At 37.5% G+C, this 22,114-nt stretch overlaps 1 protein-coding gene across 2 annotated transcripts in view; it reads right to left on the bottom strand.

Moving 5' to 3' along the window:
* Nucleotides 1-1,004: 1,004 nt before the first annotated feature.
* Nucleotides 1,005-22,114, bottom strand: part of SEPSECS (Sep (O-phosphoserine) tRNA:Sec (selenocysteine) tRNA synthase) — a 35,522-nt gene continuing 14,412 nt past the window's right edge. Inside the window, exons 7-11 of one of the 2 annotated variants that reach the window (XM_081253753.1) lie at nucleotides 19,490-19,619; nucleotides 19,265-19,356; nucleotides 5,417-5,510; nucleotides 3,871-3,961; nucleotides 1,005-2,477 (exon numbers count right to left, since the gene is read on the bottom strand). In XM_081253753.1, the coding sequence (XP_081109879.1) occupies nucleotides 2,174-2,477; nucleotides 3,871-3,961; nucleotides 5,417-5,510; nucleotides 19,265-19,356; nucleotides 19,490-19,619 (711 nt within the window). In that variant the 3' untranslated portion in view covers nucleotides 1,005-2,173. The remainder of the gene's footprint in view (nucleotides 2,478-3,870; nucleotides 3,962-5,416; nucleotides 5,511-19,264; nucleotides 19,357-19,489; nucleotides 19,620-22,114) is intronic. The other variant, XM_081253754.1, reaches the window with a different exon arrangement.

The following is a 22,114-nucleotide window of genomic DNA, read 5'->3' as shown; positions in this document are numbered from 1 at the left end:
GTTCCATCTTTAGGTAAGGATACATTCAAACTGGAATAGAAGGAATTCTTAGAAACTTTAATATGCCAATAGGCAGGTTTGCAAAGTCTCCAACTTATTTGTCCGTGGAACCTTTTATACCCATGAGCATCTCTTAGGAATAAATGCTCCACAGAGCAAGTCTTGACAAATACAGCTTTGACATTTTGGTGCATTCAGAGGCTTCACTAACTCCTTAGACTATGAGACATCAGTCTATTTCTTAAAATTAACAACAAACGTTAATAGTTATAGCCAGTACGTCTGGAATTTCAGACTCAGAAAGTAAGCATATGGGCAATGAGAAGGGAATACACCTGTTCTTCATACTCTATCATTTTCACCTCCCCAGCAAAAATATGTTCAGAATCCCCATGTTAACCACTCTTAATGACAGCTGTGCAAAACACCTGAACAAACCAACCAAATATACAGACTCCTTGAAGCAAAATGATGGAATAAAGTTTTCACTTTCCCAAGTGGAAAAATGCACACATGCCATATTAACAATTTATAATTATATATTTAGAAATGGTAACCTCAGTTTTCACTTAAGAATCTATACGCTGTGGAAGCAACCTAAGTGTCCACTGACAGATGAATGGATAAAGAAGATGTGGCACATATATACAATGGAATATTAGTCAACCATAAAAAGAAACAAAATTGAACTATCTGTAGTGAGGTGGATGGACCTAGAGTCTGTCATACAGAGTGAAGTAAGTCAGAAAGAGAAAAACAAATACCGTATGCTAACACATATATATGGAATCTAAAAAAACAAAAACAAAAAAATGGTTCTGATGAACCTAGGGCCAGGATAGGAATAAGGACGCAGACATAGAGAATGGACTTGAGGACATGGGGAGGGGGAAGGGTAAGCTGGGAAGAAGTGAGAGAGTGGCACTGACATATATACACAACCAAACGTAAGATACATAGCTAGTGGGAAGCAGCTGCATAGCACAGGGAGCTCAGCTTGGTGCTTTGTGACCACCTAGAGGGGTGGGATAGGGAGGGTGGGAGGGAGACACAAGAGGGAGGGGATCTGGGGATATATGTATAGCTGATTCACTTTGTGATACAGCAGAAACTAACACAACACTGTAAAGCAATTATACTCCAATAAAGATGTTAACAAAAAAAAAGAATCTATATGCTGTTTAGTTGGTAACATTTACAGAGCTACCTTCTTTGAAGTACTACTGAATAATTCAAGTTGCTATGGAAAACTTCTCTTTACTGAGGAGTTCTTTTACTTTAGAGAAGTTTTTATCAACCTCAGCACAACTGACATTTTGGGCTGGATAAATCTTTGTTTTGAGAAGTTGTCTTGTCCATTGTAGGATGTTGAACAGCACCCCTGCCGCCCCTCACTAGATGTCAATAGCATCCTACTAGGTTTGACAATCAAAAAAGATCCCCAGAGAATTCCTTGGTGGTCCAATGGTTAGGACTCCACGCTTTCACTGCTGAGGGCGAGGGTTCAATCCCTGGTCGAGGAACTAAGATCCCACAAGCCGTGTGGCGTGGCCGAAAAAAAACCAAAAAACAAAAAACCCCCAAAAATATCTCCAGATGTTACTTAGATATAAGAAGCCAATCATCCCCAGTTGAGATCCATTTCTGTTGAGCAAAAATTAAAGCTTACACCTTGACCTTGACTCTGCTTTCCTGGGAAATGTCCATTTTACAGGCATACTGTGACTTATACACATCAACAAACATCTACTAATTAGTAGCATTAGCGATCTTTCTAAATTCTGTGTGGTCAGAAACATAATTTGTGAGTGATAGAGAACGGTCAGAAGAAAGCAGTCTACACATTTCAAAGAGAACTAGAGTAATGTGTAATTTTACTATCATTAGATTAGTAAGAATTATCTGAATCATAATGTTTATTTGGCAAATATTTAGCCATTAGAAAAACGCTAATTGTACATTATAACCTGTTAAGGATAATGATTGAGGCAGTCTAAGAACAACAAATGTAACAATCGTCAATGGCTAGCTCAGACCATGTTCTATTCCTCGACCAAATATTCTCCATGAAATTCTCAATTCAAAAATCTCAAGTCTTGTCTTTAAACTGCTAGCTTATACTGTAGCCTCATCACTTTTTAAAAATTATCACAAAGAAACCCTTCACATGTCATCAGGAAGAATCCTGGCATGTGCCAAGAAGTACATTATCTAGTTTTAAAGCCATTTCTTCTATAACCACATCTTCAGTTTTATCATAATTGTCAACTCCAGATACATCACTCTCTTTATTTTGTTCTTTTCTTACTGTCTTTAAACACTTGTCAAGTCTATTTATGAACAAGTCCACATCCTGTGTCTTCATACCGATGGCTGATGCAGCATTGAGGTAAGCACAAGGGTAATTATTTGTATGTGACATAAAGCCTCTGAAAGTGTAGCCACTCACAGTCTGCACAGACCCAAGAGGCACAACCCTGAAAGGGAAAAGATTTACCAATTTAGTATGTCTGGTGATGTTAAGAGTATCACCCATAAACAAAAGAAAGCTGTGTTACTATTAAGCCTTACACCTACTTAGTAAGAGGTTTAATAAAAGCCATAAATCGTAGCCTATGAAAACAGACTGCAGCCTTAAAATAAAATTATACAATGCACTTCACATAGGAAAGTACTACCTGATGCTTACCATTTACTTAGTTTCTATTAAAGAGCTACAAGCTCTAGGAATCAAAAACACCTTTACATCTTCAAAAAGGTAAAAAGAAAGTTATTTCTGTTTTTGTATCAAATAACAGAATCTGACTTCACATATACATACTTTAATGGAATATTTAAGTTTGTAAATCAAACCACTTTGATTAACTGCCGTGTAGCGCCTCAAGTAATCAATAGACTAGAATTACATCTATCTGATCATGTTATGCAATGGAAGGTTTTAAAGCCAGGATCCAGCAGAAATTACATAACTGCTTACAGTGGGTTGATGGTCAGCAATCAGTAATATTCAGCAATGGTACATGCATTTTTAAAGCTTGATTTCACTGTCATACTTGATATAAGCAGATTTCTAACAGTACTTTTTTTTTTAAGAGCTCAATTAAGATCAACCTCAACATAAAGACAAATAGTGGCAACACTAAAAAGCAAGGCCAAGAAAAGCATTTTAGAAGTGTCAAAACTATGCTGCATATAGACATAGCTCATCAAGGTAAAAGGTGAATTAATCTAAGATTTTTTTCCTTTTAAAAAGTTGTTCTTTGATGTGAAATCTCTAACCTCTGGTAGTCAGAGAGAAATTCTTTAGCAGAAGCACGTAAAGAAGAGTACTTAGAGCAAGGTACTTTTCAAGTCATTTTTCTCTGACCTCATCAAACATAAAATGAAAAATGAAATTCATCTTAAGCTATGTACATATAAAAGCAAAAAGTAGATTTTTCAAAGGCAGTACTTAGACAAGAACTGCATAGCGTTTTCAGCTTAGGAAATGGACTTTTCCTTAAAAACACTTTCACTTAAATTTAGTAATGAAGACAACTTATTTCTAACACCATAATGTGACACCACTGAAGATAATCTAACAAAGGAAAATAAAGACAAAAATTTGTACAGAGGGGTAATGAACTTTGTTTTTGTATGTCTATTAAAGCAAACAAGATTCGTATCTTTCCTGTGACTATTTCACGTTCCACAGGTGACTGACTGTGTGACAGCCTTACAGATTCTCTACCTCATCATTCTTTTCCTCCACGATGAATTCTCAGGTGCAGTTCAGCACATACTTGGGGGACTTATTGTTAAAGAAAGGTGCTTTATTAGAGTTAATTTTGAAAAGTGAAATAAATCCAATCCTCTTTTAAACATACTTACCTGGCTCCAGAAACCTGTCTGGTAAAAAGCATGGAGCCAAGCTGAGTGACAGCTTTGTCACAGTGTTTATCTAGTGTTTTAAGTGTCATAGCTGAAAAAGAAAAAAGTATTCCAGTGAGCCTTGGTTCACCAGCACAAAACCACTTAAGAAACAAACAATCACAGAGACATCACTTTTTTTATTGTGCTAATAAACATGCAACATAAAATTTACCATCTTACCCAATTTTTAGGTATACAGTTCAGTGGTATTAAATACATTCAATCTTGTTACACAACGATCACCACCATCCATTCCCATAACTTTATCTTATAAAACTGACACTCTATACCTATTAAACAATAATTCCCCATTCTCCCCTCCCCCTGGCAACCAGCATTACACTTTCTGTCTATGATTTTGAGTACTCCAAGTACCTCATATAGGTGGAATCATACAGCATTTGTCTTTTTGTGACTGTCTTATTTCATGGAGATATCACTTTTTATTCATTGTCACATGGCACCATTTCACTTTAATGCATTTAATAAATTATAGTAAAGATTTGTTTCCATATCAGAGAAAAATATGTTAACATAAACATGCTCAGAATCAGAAGAGAATTTCCATATCACCCTTCCAAAAAGTGAATTTTCCGATTAAATAAATGGAACAATGACATGGATAATATGACTTACCATATTAGATACTTTACAAATATAATCTCAACCATTTTTAACAACTTTGTATGTGAGGGATCATTATCTCTACTTATAGACAGGGAAAAGGAAGTTAGAGGCTAGTACATGGCAGAACTGGGATTCAAATCATACCGTATCACCTTCTATAAAATCTACATAGATTATAAACCAACAAAGGACTGATTGGGGTGATTTTATTATCTATCAGTGGCCAAATGGTTTTCCAAGGAAGCCCATTCCTGAAAAAGCCTTCAATTACAAATTATTATTTCCTTACTTTCCTCAGATATACATGAAATATGAACTATATTATACTATATATATTCACAAATTAAAAGGGGTAATCATGAAGTTTAAAAGTTAGTTAAATGCATAAAAGTCAACATTCTTTTTATCCTGTTTAGTAGTTCTTGTACTACATGAGAAAATGAAATGATCATAAATACAGATTCCTCTAACACAGGCATACTCAAGAAAATAAATAAAACAGCATTAAAAATTGTAAGAATATCTCTAATGTTATGGTGTTTTGTTAACTGGTAGAAATTTTAAAATATTTATATAGAGTCCTTATCAGTGACCAAGTTATTTTGGTGAGAAGCAAGAGTTAAAAGTATTATTTTCCATATATTCAGTATAACACTTAACATAGATTTGAATTCTTTCAGCGTATAGGTTTTATCTTAGAAATACATTACAGCATTTATAAAGGCTGACTAAACTTTTAAAATTTACAAATTAGCACTGTAATGAAATTAGATACATCACTGTAACCAGAAATAATTCATACTCTTTCCAGAAACACCAGCTTCCCACTGGGGATGGTTCAGAAGTACTGTGGTTTTTTTTTAAGAAAAAAAATTACCTAAAGATATGGGATTGTGAGGTGTATGCAACACTCTTTCATTGTAGGCTTCTGACAGCTTCTTTAGTTGGTTGGACAAATATGAAAACATTTCCTGCAACAACAAAATGTTACATTTAAAGAAAATCAAATAAATAAATACTCACTGCAACTTGCTAGATTTAATAAAACAACCCTAACTGCTGTACAGTCTATGCTGTAAATTAACTCCTTCATATGCCCTAGGAGCAATTATTTTCCTTTGCCACAATATAGAAAGATTTAAAGCTGCCAGAATTATCAGAAACCACAGGATTTCAAGGTAAAGAACCAGCACATTTCCTGCTCTGGGGCTATCACATATCTATCACAAATCCTTCCTCTTTTCAGAACCTCCAGGGCTACCACTCTAGTCCAAGCAGCCATCAGCCTCTCCCCTGGACCACAGCAATAGATTCTAAATGACTTCTCTGCCTACTTTCCCACCCCTCCAGACAGAGGCCGCAGTGGTCTCTCAAAAACATGAATCAGATCATGTCCCTCCCAACGACTTCCTCCTGTATAAGTGTTAAAAAAAAACCCAAACTCTTCATCCACGTGATACACCCCAGCCAACACACCCAACTCAGTGACAGTCATTCCCTCCGCTCACGACCTGCTAGCCACATCAGCCTCCTTTCCAATCCCTGAACATGTCAGAACCTTTGTGCCTGCTTCCCCTGGACTTGGAAAGCTCTTCTCCCAGATGATTCCATGAGTGGTCCCTTTTGTCACAATGTAAGGAGACCTTTCTTTATTAATTCCCTGTTAAAGTAGCTCTCCGACTCTGCCCACCCCCAACTCCCAATCTCCCTCCAACACCATTACCTATTTTGGTTCCTTCACTATACTTACCACAGTCTGAAATTTCTCTTTTATTTGCTTAAATAAATATTGCCTATGACTACCTATTAGAATGGAAAAACTCCTTGAAAGCAGGGACTTTCTATCTTCTTCACCACTGCTTTCCCAACAGCAAGAAAAACGTGCCAGACTTTTAGTATGTGCCAGACTTAGGAAGAGGACGTTTAACAGTGTATTTCCTTTAAATATTATAAGCTTAAAATTAACAATTCCCTTAACTCAATTAAAAGAATACAGCATCTAAAAACTAAAAATTGTATTCTTGATCCTACTCTGAAAAATAGTGTATACCCAGTAGTAAAAAATAAAAATACATATATTTTACAAGTACAAAATCTCATGTGCACATGTATGTGAGAATTTAATAAACCTACAAATAAATATTGAGTTGGCAACTGTTTGACCTAAAATTGTATTTTCTTCTCTTAGTAAGCACTTTAAAAGTGTTGAAATGAAAATCTGCCCAAGTAAGTCTGCAGCTGAACAAAACCCATTTGCACTGACCTCCTCCAGCCACAGTCAAAACATATAAACTCTAATGATGCACCAAAGAGCCAAGGGCCAACAGAGTACCCGAGTGGAGACAAAAGGAAATGATACTTCAACTTCAAAGGCCACATAAGCGGCTTCAGTTTTCTCTAAGGTGAGGGTTGGATAGTCTGATCCCACACTGAGACCCAGAGTAGCTCTTTCATGTCTAAAGTACGTAGTAGATGACTAACTCCGTCTTTTGTTAGGTAAAGATTTAAAAAAGAGGAAAATTCTTACCAGGTTTATGAATTATTAATGAGTCTCCTTAAGACCACAAACATTTTCATCCTTGTCAACACAGTATATTTTATATTCTGAACTAAAAAAACTTTAATAGTCATTCTTAAATTTTTAGGATATTTTATAAGATCAATTCTCAGCATGCCAGAATGATGAAATCTTAGATCACTAAAATGTACTGATTCTTTTTATATTCAAAAAGTTAACACCCACATCTGTCATACCGAATGAAGCTATAAGTAAACATACTGTTATATGTAATAAGTCTTTCTCTTTTGTCATTAAAAAAAGTGTATAGGGCTTCCCTGGTGGCGCAGTGGTTGAGAGTCCGCCTGCCGGTGCAGGGGACACGAGTTCGTGCCCCCGTCTGGGAAGATCCCACATGCCGCAGAGCGGCTAGGCCCGTGAGCCATGGCTGCTGAGCCTGCGCGTCCGGAGCCTGTGCTCCGCAAGGGGAGAGGCCACAACAGTGAGAGGCCCGCGTACCGCAAAAAAAAAAAAAAAAAGTGTATAGAAATACTTAAGGATGTATCATATGTTATCACCATTTGCAGAAACAGAAAAAAGAGTAGGCACCTTTTCTTAGACATATAAAGATTTCCTGGCCCCTCCTTCTTAAACTAATATTGATGTTCACTTCAGAAGGTGCAACAATAAGAAAATCAAATGAAATTTAAAAATCAAGAGTTTTTCCTGCAACTGAAACAATTCATAATCTTTTAGTACCACACCAGAGTTAATGAAGAGTTCAATTCCTAGGTTTCATTTATATATTTTCATCTACTATGAGGTAACTAGGTCATGATTTAAATGCTCAGTATTGGGAATTCCTTGGCAGTCCAGTGGTTAGGACTTGGCACTTTCACTGCCGAAGGCCCGGGTTCAATCTGGTCGGAGATCTAAGATCCCACAAGCCACGTGGCGAGGCCAAAAAGAAAAGAAAAGAAATGCTCAGCGTTGTTTAAAAAAGAAAAAAGGAGTCATACATTTTAATTTAGGTATTAACTGTTGATTCTTCTTCATTATATTATATACCAAAGTCTTAATCTGCATCTAATTCTCTCTTACTCTCAAATTCATTAACCTCTCATAAGCAGAAACAAATCTGATAGCCAGGAAATGCCTTTTACAGACTCCTACATTTTCCCCCCTAACAACAAAAAAACTTTTCAATTGTGAGGGCCAATTTAGAATATTATTCTATCTAGTCATGGCTGCCACAATAATCACCAATGCGGTTACACTTGTAGGGTGAAAGGAACCTGATGAGTAGTTAATTTGTCCTTAATTTGTCCTTAGCTATTTCTAAAAAAAAAAAAAAAAAAAAAAAAAGTTTCCTTAGTAACACCCCTAGAGGGTGCTTTTAAATTTACTAATGCATACATGGCTATTAAAAAACTAATTTTCCCAATGTTCAATTTCTAATATTTAACAAATTAGTTCTAACCAGTTCTATAAATAACTTGCTAATGCCACTACAACTGTAGCTAACATTAGGATAAAAATCTTCAGACTATAAACGTAATACTAACTCAATCACGTATCACTAGTAAATGGGAGTAAACAAAAAAGAATATATTAGTGAGTCCAGTTCACATCCATCTGCAAATATTTTTTGTATCTCTACTCCATATAAAGTGTTATGATAGGTAATCCAATAAGCAAAGCAGTTTACAATATCTTAAAGCTCAATGTACTGAATCCTACAGTATTTTTCATATTAAGGTCCTAAATGCTCTCCCATTGATATCACTACATTTTAAAAATATCATTTAAGAGACTGTACCACTATTTCCTACACTGCTACTTAGCTAAGCAATTTTTATCTGATATATCAAAGGTACTCCAGAACCTGCACTATTTTTTGCTACAGTTAGATCTATAACTGACATTTATTATAAAATACTTCCGTAAAGGGAGAAATTTATAAGCACCCCAAGCAAATGTATACAGAAAGATCTTACTTAAAAGAAATGAAATATTATCGATTTTCTATGTCTCTTGTGCTGTATTTAACTTAATTTTAAAAGACTCTTCACTAGAGATAAACTGAACTGTATACCTGAATGCTAATGTCAGCTACATTTCTAGAATAAAAATACAAAACTTTACACCATAATTCAAGATGTTAATGGAAGAGAAGTTGAATTATATTAAGCATTATTTTTCGTAGAGTCTTTTGCAAATTGATTTGCAGTTGTGAAGCCCAGCATCTAGCTTATCCCTTCCCATAACTCAAAGATGTGCATAATTCACTAAATTTTAAAGAAAAAGGTCTTATGCTTATGCTGCTACATATTACAGGAGAAGATAAAAGAGAACTTCACATATTATTACAATATGCCTCATAAGGTGGCACAATATGCCTCATAAGGTGGCCTCAAAAAAAGGAAACATAACAAGTAGTCTGGTATTTCATTAATAACATGGAAGGTTGGATGGACAACGGACTGTTGTTATGCATCCACACACACAGATGTCCTTAAGTGAAGACAACGGTACTAAATGAGGGATGCTGCTATCTGTAACTGTGGCCAGGCCACAGTGTCCAGGCATACTCCTTGCATCACAGGCTAAAGCACTGCTTTCAAACTCTTCTGTTGAAGCCCCATATCCAGGCGTGAAATCTGACACTTTTGTTGAGATTCAACTACTCTACTTTCAGGGATGCAAATCTTCTAAGTTCCCAAACTTAGCTTTACTATAGGACATTGTTTGAAGCTGTATGTCTTATGCTCTCCAAGTTTCAGCTAACAAATTCCAGCCACAGGAGCAGCCAGTCCTCTGTCATTCCTCTTCTGCTCTTGTCCAATTCAGCAGATATTTGCAACAATGAATGATTATCTGCCTGCCCTGTTCAGCAAAGCACTCTTCTAAAAGTAAAGCTAAGCAGAATTATAATGATCTTCTCCAGAACCAAATGTGAAGGATGAATGTCTAAGACTGATCCTTCCTTCTGCATAGAGCAACTCAAAGAAATAGTTTCTACAATTTTCACCCCTTTTCTTAAAGGCCTCTTCAGTTAAACTTCCTGGTCACTTCTCCCCTCAGTGAAGCAGATGTGTTGATCAGGAAGGGGCTAAGAGCAAAGAGGTTCAATTCACACCCAGAGTTCCACTCTCTTTGATCCTTTCACCATTCAAAAAAAAAAAAGGCTTGAGAAGAAATGGCTTCAAGCTGAGTTCTTGACTGCCTCTACTGTGAAAAAGATAAAGCCTTCTTGGAAGATGTAGAGCTAAATGAAATAAACTAAAAATATCATTGTGGTGAATAAGGGCAAGGAATAAAAACAAAATCCTAAGTTGTCTTTTAACACTCCTTTTTTAGTAGGCAATAACACCAATAATATAAAGAGGAGCTCTCAGTGATGGTATATAAATAGCTCTGGCTGGAGCAATATAGCTTTGCCTCGGCTTCTCCAGAGCTAAACCAATAAACTATCACGATTAAATCTTCACAGTCCAAAAGCAAGTCCATTTAAACAAAAGAGGCCTTTACTTCCGCAACAAATCCAATAAAAAAACAATATTTATGCTACATATATGCAATTATGGTTTATGGAGGACATCCACATTTTTCAACAAAAAGACTTTCCTGTTGAATGAAGTTGTTAAAAAGGAAACTTTATGCTCTTACAATGATAGAGTTCTCAAAGTTCTCAAATGAGCTTTTTTTTTTTTTTTTGCGGTACGTGGGCCTCTCACTGTTGTGGCCTCTCCCGCCACGGAGCACAGGCTCCAGATGCGCAGGCTCAGCGGCCATGGCTCACGGGCCCAGTCGCTCCATGGCACGTGGGATCCTCCCGGACTGGGGCACGAACCCGTGTCCCCTGCATCAGCAGGCAGACTCTCAACCACTGCGCCACCAGGGAAGCCCTCAAATGAGCATTTTTATACTCTGACAATTACTACTATAGATAGTTTCTGTTCTAAGTAAATTCTATACAAAGAATTTTAAATAAAACCAATGACTACATTAGAGCCTTTGGGGTTTTACACACCTCCACTAGATAAGAATAGAGGTCAGGAGATTATCATTTTTATGGCTCAAATGCTTAGCACACAGCAGGTAAACACTTCCACAACAGTGGATGGGTGACTGGAAGCAGTGGGAAGAGTGGGAAGACAGAAAGTGCAGAGGCTTTAGCGTCACCTAGACTTGGGTTCTGGCACTTATATGTGCTCCTTGGGTAAGTACACTTGTTCTAGCCTCAATTTCATCTGTAAAATGGGGATAATACCTACCTCAGAAACCTGCTCTGAGTAGTACATGAAATGAATAATGAATTTGTTATAATGAAAATAATGAATTCATTATAATGAATATAATGAACCTAGCAGAATTCCTGGCATACAGCAGACATTCATAAAAATATGTTTCCTGCCCACCTATTTTTCCCTTAGCCTAAAATAGTTTTCAGGTTGAAATGACTAACATTAGCTAGCAGGACTCCTACAGACACATGCTAATACCCTGCAGCTATAATCCTATTCTTGTCCTGTCCCTGTTCATTCCACTCTACACTATCTAGATAAAGGAAAAGAACGAAGTTCTGGATGTTACAAAGCAAGTTACCGCTTGACATCTAAAATGGAGTCATCCAATTCATAACACTAAAAACATAAAATTTCCCCACAAAATATTTACCTGATGATTAACAAAGGACAAGGTCACAACGAAAAGCAGAGCTGGGCTGCCTACTCGATCCATTCACCAGCTGAGCTACATATTGCTGCAGGTCAGTCTCAAAGAAGATGGAATTTCATTCTTGCTAAGCAAAATGTACACCTGCATGGGCCTTTGGTATCACCTAGAAGTAGCTGAAAATTTTAAAGTCAAACCCTAAATGTCAATGGTCAGAAGAAGCATGGCATAATAGAAATTCTTAGATTCCAAAAAGATGACAGAACAACCCTAATATCAACAATTCCAAAATCCTTAGGGGTCAGAAAAAGTACTTTTGGAAGAGGAGTATCCACTAGGGAGGAAGCCCTACTCCCAGAAGTACAGTGCCTGTTACATACAACAGGTAATCACCATTTTAACTTATTCCTTTTCACAAGTTTTCAACTATATCCATATGGAGAAATGTCTCTATAAGAACATCTAAGTCACAATGGAAGTCAGTATCAAAATGTTATTTGCTTTCTGCCTAATTTTATAGAAAGATACTTATTCTGTATAAAACAAGAAAAGACTGTACAACAGTGGATCTATGTGTTCCCAAATGCCCTGCATTAGTTCATTCTATAAATATCTGATGAGCATCTACTATATAACAAGCAAAGGATGCTAAGAATAGAGGGATCAATCGGCAAACTCCAAAGTAGGCAGTAATCTACTAGACTACCCAAAATCAAGGACCAAGTTTCACTTCAGACACCTGATGGTAATTTTTTAGGGATGTGCATTCAAACAGTCAGTTTAATTTGCTAATTAAATAAGTTTACTATAAAATTACTCAAGACATATTAGTTTATATGGCAAATATTTAATATTATTAGCTATTAGTATTTACAGTTTCAATTCAAGAAGAACAAAAACAGGAAAAACTAAATAGTATGTTTATTTGATATTATAATAACAGCATATAAAAATTAAAAAATTTGCATCTATAAAGTATAGTTTTAAAATGTCTAACTTAAAACTTTGTGTAATGGTTTTATTGTTTGAGCTACAACATATTCTATTTATTTAGTTTAAAAATGAAATTTTAGCCAAACCTGCAGACTGATATAAGGTAAAAACTAGCTACGGTATAAGAAAAGATTATAACTATGACAACTAAAAATACCAGAAATAAATAGAAAACTAACAAGTTATATTTTCAAGCTTTGATATTTGTGATATTTGTGCAGTTCACCTCAAACTCCATGAAATATTATCTATGTATAAGTATTAAAATGCTATGATATATTCCTCTCCAAGTTTCCATTACAGATACAAGTGACCTGTGTGCCCCAAAATAATGGGTTTTAAACTTGGGTGTGCATCAGATTTATCAGGGAAGGTTGGTTAAAATGCAGTGTCTAAGCCCCACTCCAGACCTACTGAATCTAAACTTACCCTAAAGGAAAGTGATCTAAATCACAAAATCTCCAATAATTGCACAACACTTTGTTTTCCAGACTCAGTCTAAAATACCCTTTAAGAATTCTACGCTTATGCTAGTCATCAATTCTAGCCTACAATTAAACCATGGGGGCCACTTAATAAGTGCACAAGTTGCATTTTCATAGAATAGATGTCACTTCTTCTAGTGACACTTGACCCTGTGAGAGCTGGGCTATGGTGCCCCAGCTGGGTTAGGTGATATATGCTCTCATATACTCTGCTTGTTCTTTCATAACTCTCATCAGACTTGTAATTATTTATTTAATATGCAGATTTCCCCGATTACAATTTCCTTAAGGGTAACGACTATGTCAGTCTTGTTTGTAAATTTAACCTTAGGGCCTATGCATAAACATTTCTTTGCTTGAATGAATGAACGAGCAGGGGCCAGTGCTGCTCAGGTAATGTGGGACCAGACCACAAAGGATCATGATGGATCATAATGGGAGGCTAAGGAGTTTGGACTTTGTCTTACAGGCAACCAAAAAAAGCAACCAAAACCCAAAGCGGAATAACTTGAAGAAAAGTGCATTTTTAGAATATAATCTTTTTTTTTTTTTTTTTTTTTTGGTCACGCTGAGCGGCTTGTGGGATCTTAGTTCCCTGACCTGGGATTGAACGTGCGCCCTCGGCAGTGAAAGTGCACAGTCTTAACCACTGGACCAAAAGGGACTTCCCCATTTTAAGAATATAATCTGGCAGTGCTCTACAACATGACAAATTAGAGTAGACCAAGACTGGGGATCAGGAGAAGAGTTAGTAAGTTATTGTAACCATCCAGGTGTGATATGGTAAGCGCTTTAGTTAGGGAGTTGTGGCAGGGACAATGGAAAAGAAGAAATGAATGTTTGAAACATTATGAAGGGTATAAGAGGAATCAAAAGTATCAGCATTAGACAAACTGTTATATACAGAATGGATAAACAACAAGGTCCTATTGTATAGCACAAGGAACTATATTCAATATCCTGTAATAAACAATAATGGAAAAAAATATGAAAAAGAATATATGTATAACTGAATCACTTTGCTGTACATCAGAAACTAATATAACATTGTAAGTTAACTATACTTCAATGGAAAAAAAAAAAGGAAGTATCAGCATTAGAAATCTAGTTTAAAACGAAAGAGGTAATTTATTGGTCATCTAACAGCCAGTTCTACAAGCAGGTAAGGCTGGATCCAGAGACTCAAATGACTCTCAGTTCTGTTTTCCCTCTTATGTTCTCTACTCTAAAGAAGGCTTTCTTGGCATGGCCAGAAATATGGCAGCTGAGAGTCATAAGATTACATCCTTACAGTTTACTGTCTGCAAAGCAACAGATACAACATCTCTAAATGAACTATCAAATCTGCTGGAAGGACTCTATCTCCACATGTCCACCTGCGAACGAGGCTAGCCAGATCACGTGGCCACCCCTAAGAAAGAGGAGAAGGGACCCTGTGATTGACAGTCTCACCAGGACCACCTGGAGTCAGAGAGGGAGTTCCCCAGCAACAGTGGTTCTGCACAAGCAAATAGTGTATATCTAAAATACAACTGAGCTTTTTTGGCCAAAGTTGTTAAACGTATTATTGTTTTTGTATCCTCTGGATATTAGTAAGACCTAGGTCTTCAGATTTATAGTTATTTAAAGTGGCTACATTGCTACCAAACTACATTATTTACCTATATTTAAAAAAAAAAAGTACAGTTTAGAGGTTTTAAGAGAGAGGATCAGAAGCCCAACTGCCTAGATTTAAATCCATGTCCCACAATTTACCTCATACATATTACTTCTCTGTCACTACATTTCCTGTGAAAATGAGGATAACACTTCACAGGGCTGCTGTGAGGATTAAATGAATACATGACAAAGTGCTTCAAGGAGAGCCTGCCACATGGTAAGTGCTCAGTATTAGGGGTTATAACTTCATATATATACATAAGTGTATCTACACATATATGGTATCTGCTAGATAACACAAGCCCAGCATTGAAAGACTATGTTAAGAATGATTTTACATGAAACTTTTCTACCCAGTAGTCAAACCTTAGTGCTCACTCTACCTGACCTATCAGTGGCACTGGGCAATCACACTTCCCTCCTTGATACACTTCCTTCACTTGGCTTCTAGGACTCCATGCTCTTGCTTTCCCTCCTTCTCAGTCTCCTCTTCTGGTCTCTTTCCTTCTCCCAGACCTCTTAATGTTGGAATGCCCCAGAGCTCAGTCCTTGCACTTCTTTTCTTTAGACTCATTCTCTTAAAATCTCTTAGCCAATTAACTCCCCCAAATTTTTATGTCCAGCTCAGCTCTCTCTCTTAACACTAGACTCGTATCGCACTCCATACCTACATCTCTACCTAGACGTCAGAGGACATCCTGATTTCAACTTTGTCTGAAACTGAACTCTTGGCCTTCCCCTCCAACCCATGGGCTTCCCCATCTCAGTTAATGGCTCTTCCATTCTTCCAGCTGCTCAGGTCAAAAACCTCAGAATTATTCTTGATGTCTCTCTTTCACTCACAATACATTCATCTGGAATTCCTGTTGGCTCAATCTTCAAAAGAGAGCTAGAATCCAACCACTTCCATCACCTCTACTGGCACCATCTAGATCCAAGTCAACATCACTTCTTGATTTCTGCAAAAGCTCAACTTCTACCCTTGCCCCCCTAATTGATTCTCAACACGGCAACCAGATCAATCCTTCAACCAGAGGATCCTTCAAGGATCCTTTATATCCTTCCTGATATAAATCAGATCACGTTACTCCTCTATTCGAAACCCTCCAATGGTTCTCTATCTATCTCACTTAGAATATGAGGCAAAGACCTTATATGGCCTAGAAAGCCCTACATGACCGGCCCACCCCCATTACCATCCTGACTCAACTCTCACAACTCTCCTTGATCACGCTGCTCCAACCATACTGGCCTCTTCTCTGCTTCTCAAACACACTGACTTGACCCTGATTCCTGGTACTGGCTTTTTGCCTGAAACACTCCTCTCCATCATACATGTATACTCCCTCAAACTTCTTCAAGTCAACTCAAATGTCACGTTCTCAACGAGGCCTGCACTAACCACTGCATTTAAAAAATCAATTCTCACCACTTCCCCCCACACATCATCCGCAACCCCCCCTTGTTTTACTTTATTCTTTTCTTCCACAGCACTTTCAGCTTTGTAATTTATATATTAAACAAACATTTATATTTTATATGATTTGTTTATTGCTGGTGTCCTCCATATGAAATGCAAGCTCCATAAGAGCAGGTATCTTTGTCTATTTTATTGATTGCTCTATCAATATAATGTGCCTGGGGCTTCCCTGGTGGCACAGTAGTTGAGAGTCCGCCTGCCGATGCAGGGGACACGGGTTTGTGCCCAGGTCCGGGAGGATCCTACATGCCGCGGAGCGGCTGGGCCCATGAGCCATGGCCGCTGAGCCTGAGCATCCGGAGCCTGTGCTTCACAACGGGAGAGGCCACAACAGTGATAAGCCCGCGTACCGCGAAAAAAAAACAAAACAATTATGTGCCTGACACATAACAGATGCTCAACAGATATTTAGTAAATTAAGTATTTACTCAATGAAACTTATCCTACACTCAACTTTATCTACTTTCAGTTTCAAAGAAACAATAGTCCATACTATAGACCATGCTATTTTAAATGGGCTTGTCATTGTTCAGATGGGGGATGGGAGGGGTCAAGACAGCTTAATAGGGGTGGAAATGGATAGGAGGTACCATGAAACTGAAGAGACCATCATCTTAAAAATTTCAAACTTAAGTTTGATTTATAAATTACCCATATGATTTGTGCTAAATTACTAAATTACAGGCCAATTCCCATGATTATAATGCTCAAGGTCCAGAAAGTAGCTGTTTTATTTCAGGAAATATTCTACAATCTTTTAGAACTAGAAGTGGCCTGAGATAGCAACTGTTTCTTTCACAAGTAATGAAATAAAACCTGTGAGTTCAAGAACCTTTTCCATAGTGAAACAACTAGTGATAGGAGAGCTAAGACTCACTGACATCGGATACAACTCAACTCTCATACAGAGAAATGATGGCTTTCCACATCTATAAACAGTCTTCATCTGTCATACGGAGAAGGGCCCTTGAAAGATTCTGCTGAGGTTTTCTCCTGGCCAGAACAAGATGATTATTTCTTGGAGTTTATCAAACTGGAGTGTTAGTCTAATCATTTAAAATTTCTTTTCAGGCATAATTTACATATAGTACAATTTCAGGTGTCCACTTCTATGAATTTTGACAAACATACAGTCATGAAACCACTACCACTATCAAGATACAAAACATTTCACTACCATTAATAGTCCCCTCCCCCAACCCAAGCCTCTAGCGTCCAGTGATCTTTTTTCTCTGTCCTGGTATTTTTTTGCCTTTTCCAGGATGACATATAAATAAAACCATACAATATGTAGCCTTTCAAGCCTGGCTTATTTCATTTAGCATAATGCATCTGAGAGTTGTTACAGTATTGCATATATCAGTAGTTTGTTCCTTTTTATTGCTGAGTATGTACGTACCACAGTTTGTTTATACCCCAGATGATGGACATTTGAGTTGTTTCCAGGTTTTGGCAATTATGAATAAAATCACCATGAACATTCACATAAAGGTTTTTGTACAGATACAAATTTTAATTTCTCTTCAGTTAACAGCTAAGAGTGGGACAGCTAGTTTATGTGGTAAGTAAATGTTTATAAGAAACTGCCAAAGTGTTTTCCAAAGTTGCTGTACCATTTTGCATTCCTATCAGCAACATCTGAGAGTTCTACTTGCTTGAGATCCTCGCCAGTGCTGTCTGTTTTTATTGTTTGTTTGTTTTTCTAATATTAGCCCTACTGCTAGGTGTGTAGTGGTATCTCACTGTGGTTTTAATCTGCATTCCCCTAATGACTGAGGTTGAGCATCTTTTCCTATATCACGTAAATCTTAAAAGATGTCCTAACAATGAAAAGTAAATAATTACTTTCATATGCGTTGAATTAGTGGGGAAAAAGGGACTAGGGTAAAACAGGGCACAGAAAATGTTTAACTTCTGTCACATATTCATAATGCTGTTGAGAGGATCCATCAGATGACATACATGAAAATACTTTAAAATATGTAAATTACTATTATAAATCTAAGGGACTGTAATTGCTACAAAGTGTTAGAAAGTTATACAGATACAAAAACTGCACCAGGGGCCTCTAGCTCTCCCAGATGGGAAATGAATAAAACATCTTAGTCTGATCTGCCCTACCAACATTGTTTGTCTACAATTTTGGAGTTGCCCCTGAATTAAGCTAGTTTTTAGTGCTGGAGACAAAGTCCAATTTTTTTTTTTTGCGGTACACGGGCCTCTCACTGTTGTGGCCTCTCCCGTTGTGGAGCACAGGCTCCGGACGCGCAGGCTCAGCGGCCATGGCTCACAGGCCTAGCCGCTCCGCAGCATGTGGGATCTTCCCGGACCGGGGCACGAACCCGTGTCCCCTGCATCGGCAGGCGGACTCTCAACCACTGTGCCACCAGGGAAGCCCACAAAGTCCAATTTTTAAGCACAAATGTCACTTTTCTTTTCATAACCAACATAATCAATGAGTTCAGCATTCTAATAATGCCAAGGGATGGACTTATTATTTTAGAATGAGAAGCTGGCCAACATCTGACCTAGCTCTTCCTCCTGCAACTGACATGTCACACCTAAACAAATCTTCAGGCTTCCAAAACTAAAAAGAAAAAATTTGTCCATTTGTCTTTTAAGAGCCTCTACCTATAAGTGATAAATGAATTAAATTTTACCGAAATAATAAGAATCCCTGATGCAGGAGTTTCTTAAGACAAAAACAAACACAAAAGCAAAAATCACTTTTCCAAGATTCCTCAGGATGTATGAACAGACAGGATAACAATGATTAACTGAAAACCACCTAGGGAGGGTCCAGATCAAAGTAAATCCCCTAGGACTTTGCTAGGTATCTACATCCCAATGTGATAAACCAATAGACAAAAACACCAATACTTTGGAGTACTGTTTTAGTCAACAGTATTGTTTACACCTAACGGGAAAGATTACCTTTCTTTCTTTTAATAGCTTCTTGTAGCCATTCGATCCAAGGGATAATAAAGTAATAAGGACATCTAAAGAAGGTGAAGCTGAAGCTCTTCCTGAAATAAGGATGATAAGTTACATTCAGAAGGGGAAAAAAGCTTTGTAAAATAAGATTTACTACAGTAGCCTATGTACAAATGGATTTTTGTTTGTTAGTTACTTTTTCTGAAGAGCAACTGATTTATTTACCTGGATACATCTTGCTTATTTCCTGAATGAAGGAATCATTAAAGCCAGCAATTATAGCGCCACCTACTGGAACCATAAAATTTTTGTCCAAGCTCTGAACGAAAGCGTCTATTCTACCAACCCGAGCCCCCTAGAATGGAAAATGGAATAAGATGTAGTATTACATATTAGTTTCTAGAAGAAGAGACAGCAACTGCTATTAATAAATACCATTAAAACAATGCACAGAAACAAAAAACAGATGAAAGATTTTTGTTTTCTTTGTACCGATGCCAGTAAAATATTTTTAAGCATTAAACTGAGTTTTTAAATGCTGCTCCTTATATGTGGAAGAGCACTTTATAGTTACAAGCTGCTTTCACACATAAATCATTTAATCTTCACACCAAGCCTGTGAGGAAGGCAGAGTTTCAGTATCAGTTCGGGTGGGAACTACAATGAAACAGAACTTTTCACCTTAAAATTGGGTAAGAGAGAGTGAATTCCTCCCATGCCTTTCATCTGTGATCTTCTATTTGACAATAAATAACAACAGTGGGTCCTACAACTATTAAGTAATTTTAAACACCCTCTGTGAGTTCACGAGTGGCCTGTAGCCGCCCATGCTGCCAATCAATAAATTATACATTAAGTGCCTCTCTTTGATGCTTGGATAATCTACTAACCTGCATGACCACTTTAAGCAACAAGCTCTGCTCCTACCACCACTTGGATAATAAAGGAGAAAAGAAAAATTTCATTTTTAACTTCAACTAATAGAATTGTTTTGGTATACTCTTGGCATAAGAGTTTCTACGTAAGAGTTTCTACATAACTTATGTTTCCTGATGTTATAATCTTAGATGATCTCATTCCACTGCAAATGAACTTCAAGTGAAAATCTAGTATTCTGGTGAAAAACGGAATACTTGCTAGAAATGTAAAACTAAGTTCTAGTCCCATGCGACATAGTCTATAACATTCTGCCTAATGTGCTTCAATTTCCTCCTCTTAAAAACTGAGATACTATCTAAATTTCAACTAAGATAGTTTTTTTCTTTATCTGTAGCCACAGATTTTCAATCTGTATTCACAATCTACATTCCTATTAATATTGTAACCATATTTGACCTTCATCCTCCCAGTTTATATCCACATCCATAGCTGAGGGAGAATAGAAGGAGCAGATAGAAGAGAACAGAAGTAGCCTAATCTAAGAGGCCAGATCCAGGCAATAGGTAGAAGCAGCAAAAGCAGAAAAGGGAAGGGGCACAGACAACTTTGGAGGCTATCGCATGATTGTTTAAATCTTAACCTTCCCCTGTCATTCTCCTTTCTAACTTCCTCATAAACTATGATCAGAGAAAATCTCACCTTATCACAGGAAAACAGAGAGAAGCATATGAGACTAATTGAATAAATAACTGAAAACCGTGCGAAGTAGCACATAAAAATAAAGTGGAACAGTCAGAGTTACCTTTTTATTAACATTTAAGTGGTGCCCAAGGTTTCCTGAGAGAAATCTGAACCTAAATTAGGAGGAGTACTAAGAGAGCAATCAGTGCACCAGACTTTGCTAGAACCCCTTCATCACTAAAACACAGAAAGCATTCAAAGGGTAGCAAATTCTGTGGCAAGAAAACAAACAGGCTGGACCCAATCTCAGGAATGGTGTATAGACCTCATTCTCCACACTAAAGTCTGGGGCCATTAATGAGGAGGAGAGAAAAACACCAGAAGGGTGGAAGGGGTTAAACAGAATAGGAAACACAGGAGCATGTCCTATGAAGTAAAAGGTTGCCATTTATCAGTTCATCCATTTACTCATTTATTCAGGGAACAAATATTTGGGCACCTATCATCTGCCAAACATTGTTCCAGGTTCTGGGCATAGCAGCAGTGAATAAAACAGATCATTGTTCATATAATAATTACGGCCAGAATTTACTAAGAACTTACTATGCATCAGGCACTGTTCTAAGCACTTTACATTCTTAACTCAGTTAACCCATGCAATAGCTATCTGGGCAGATGCCACAATAATAGCTATTTTACAGATAAGAAAATTAAGGCACAGTGAAATTAAAGTGACATGCCCAAGGTCAGAAATGTAGTTAATAGCACAGCTGGGACTCAAATCCAGGCAGTTAAAGCACCTTACTGAAAGTCACCCAGGCAAAAACCTAGGTAATCAGGATGAAGAGCCCATGTTTAAAAAACAAAATATTATTCCTATGGCACTTCCATCCTTCCAGCAACTCAGGCCAAAAGCCTTGGAGTCCCTGAATCCTCGTGTCCTCGTTCCTTGCATCTGGTTCATCAGCATACCGTGTAAGATCGACTCTCAAAATACATCTGAATCCAACCATTTCTTAACACCTTAACAGCAACCACTCTGGCCCATGCCACCAATGCATCTCATGTGGGCTACTGCAACAGCGTTCCCCACTTGCCTTCCCACAGGCCATTCCCCACAGCACAGCCGTCACACATCACTCTGCTGCTCAAAACCCTCCAATGGCTGATGACCATACCAAGAAGAAAATCTCAAATCTTTAACACACCTCAGTTAACACACCTCAAATCTCTTTACGACCACCGCTGCTCTCAGTTGCCCTGGTCCGGCCACGCTGGCCTCATGCATTC

Source organism: Mesoplodon bidens (genome assembly GCF_964165515.1).
Source record: "Mesoplodon bidens genome assembly, chromosome: 1".
Classification (NCBI taxonomy): Eukaryota; Metazoa; Chordata; class Mammalia; order Artiodactyla; family Ziphiidae; genus Mesoplodon; species Mesoplodon bidens.
This window is presented reverse-complemented; position numbering and strand designations above follow the sequence as displayed.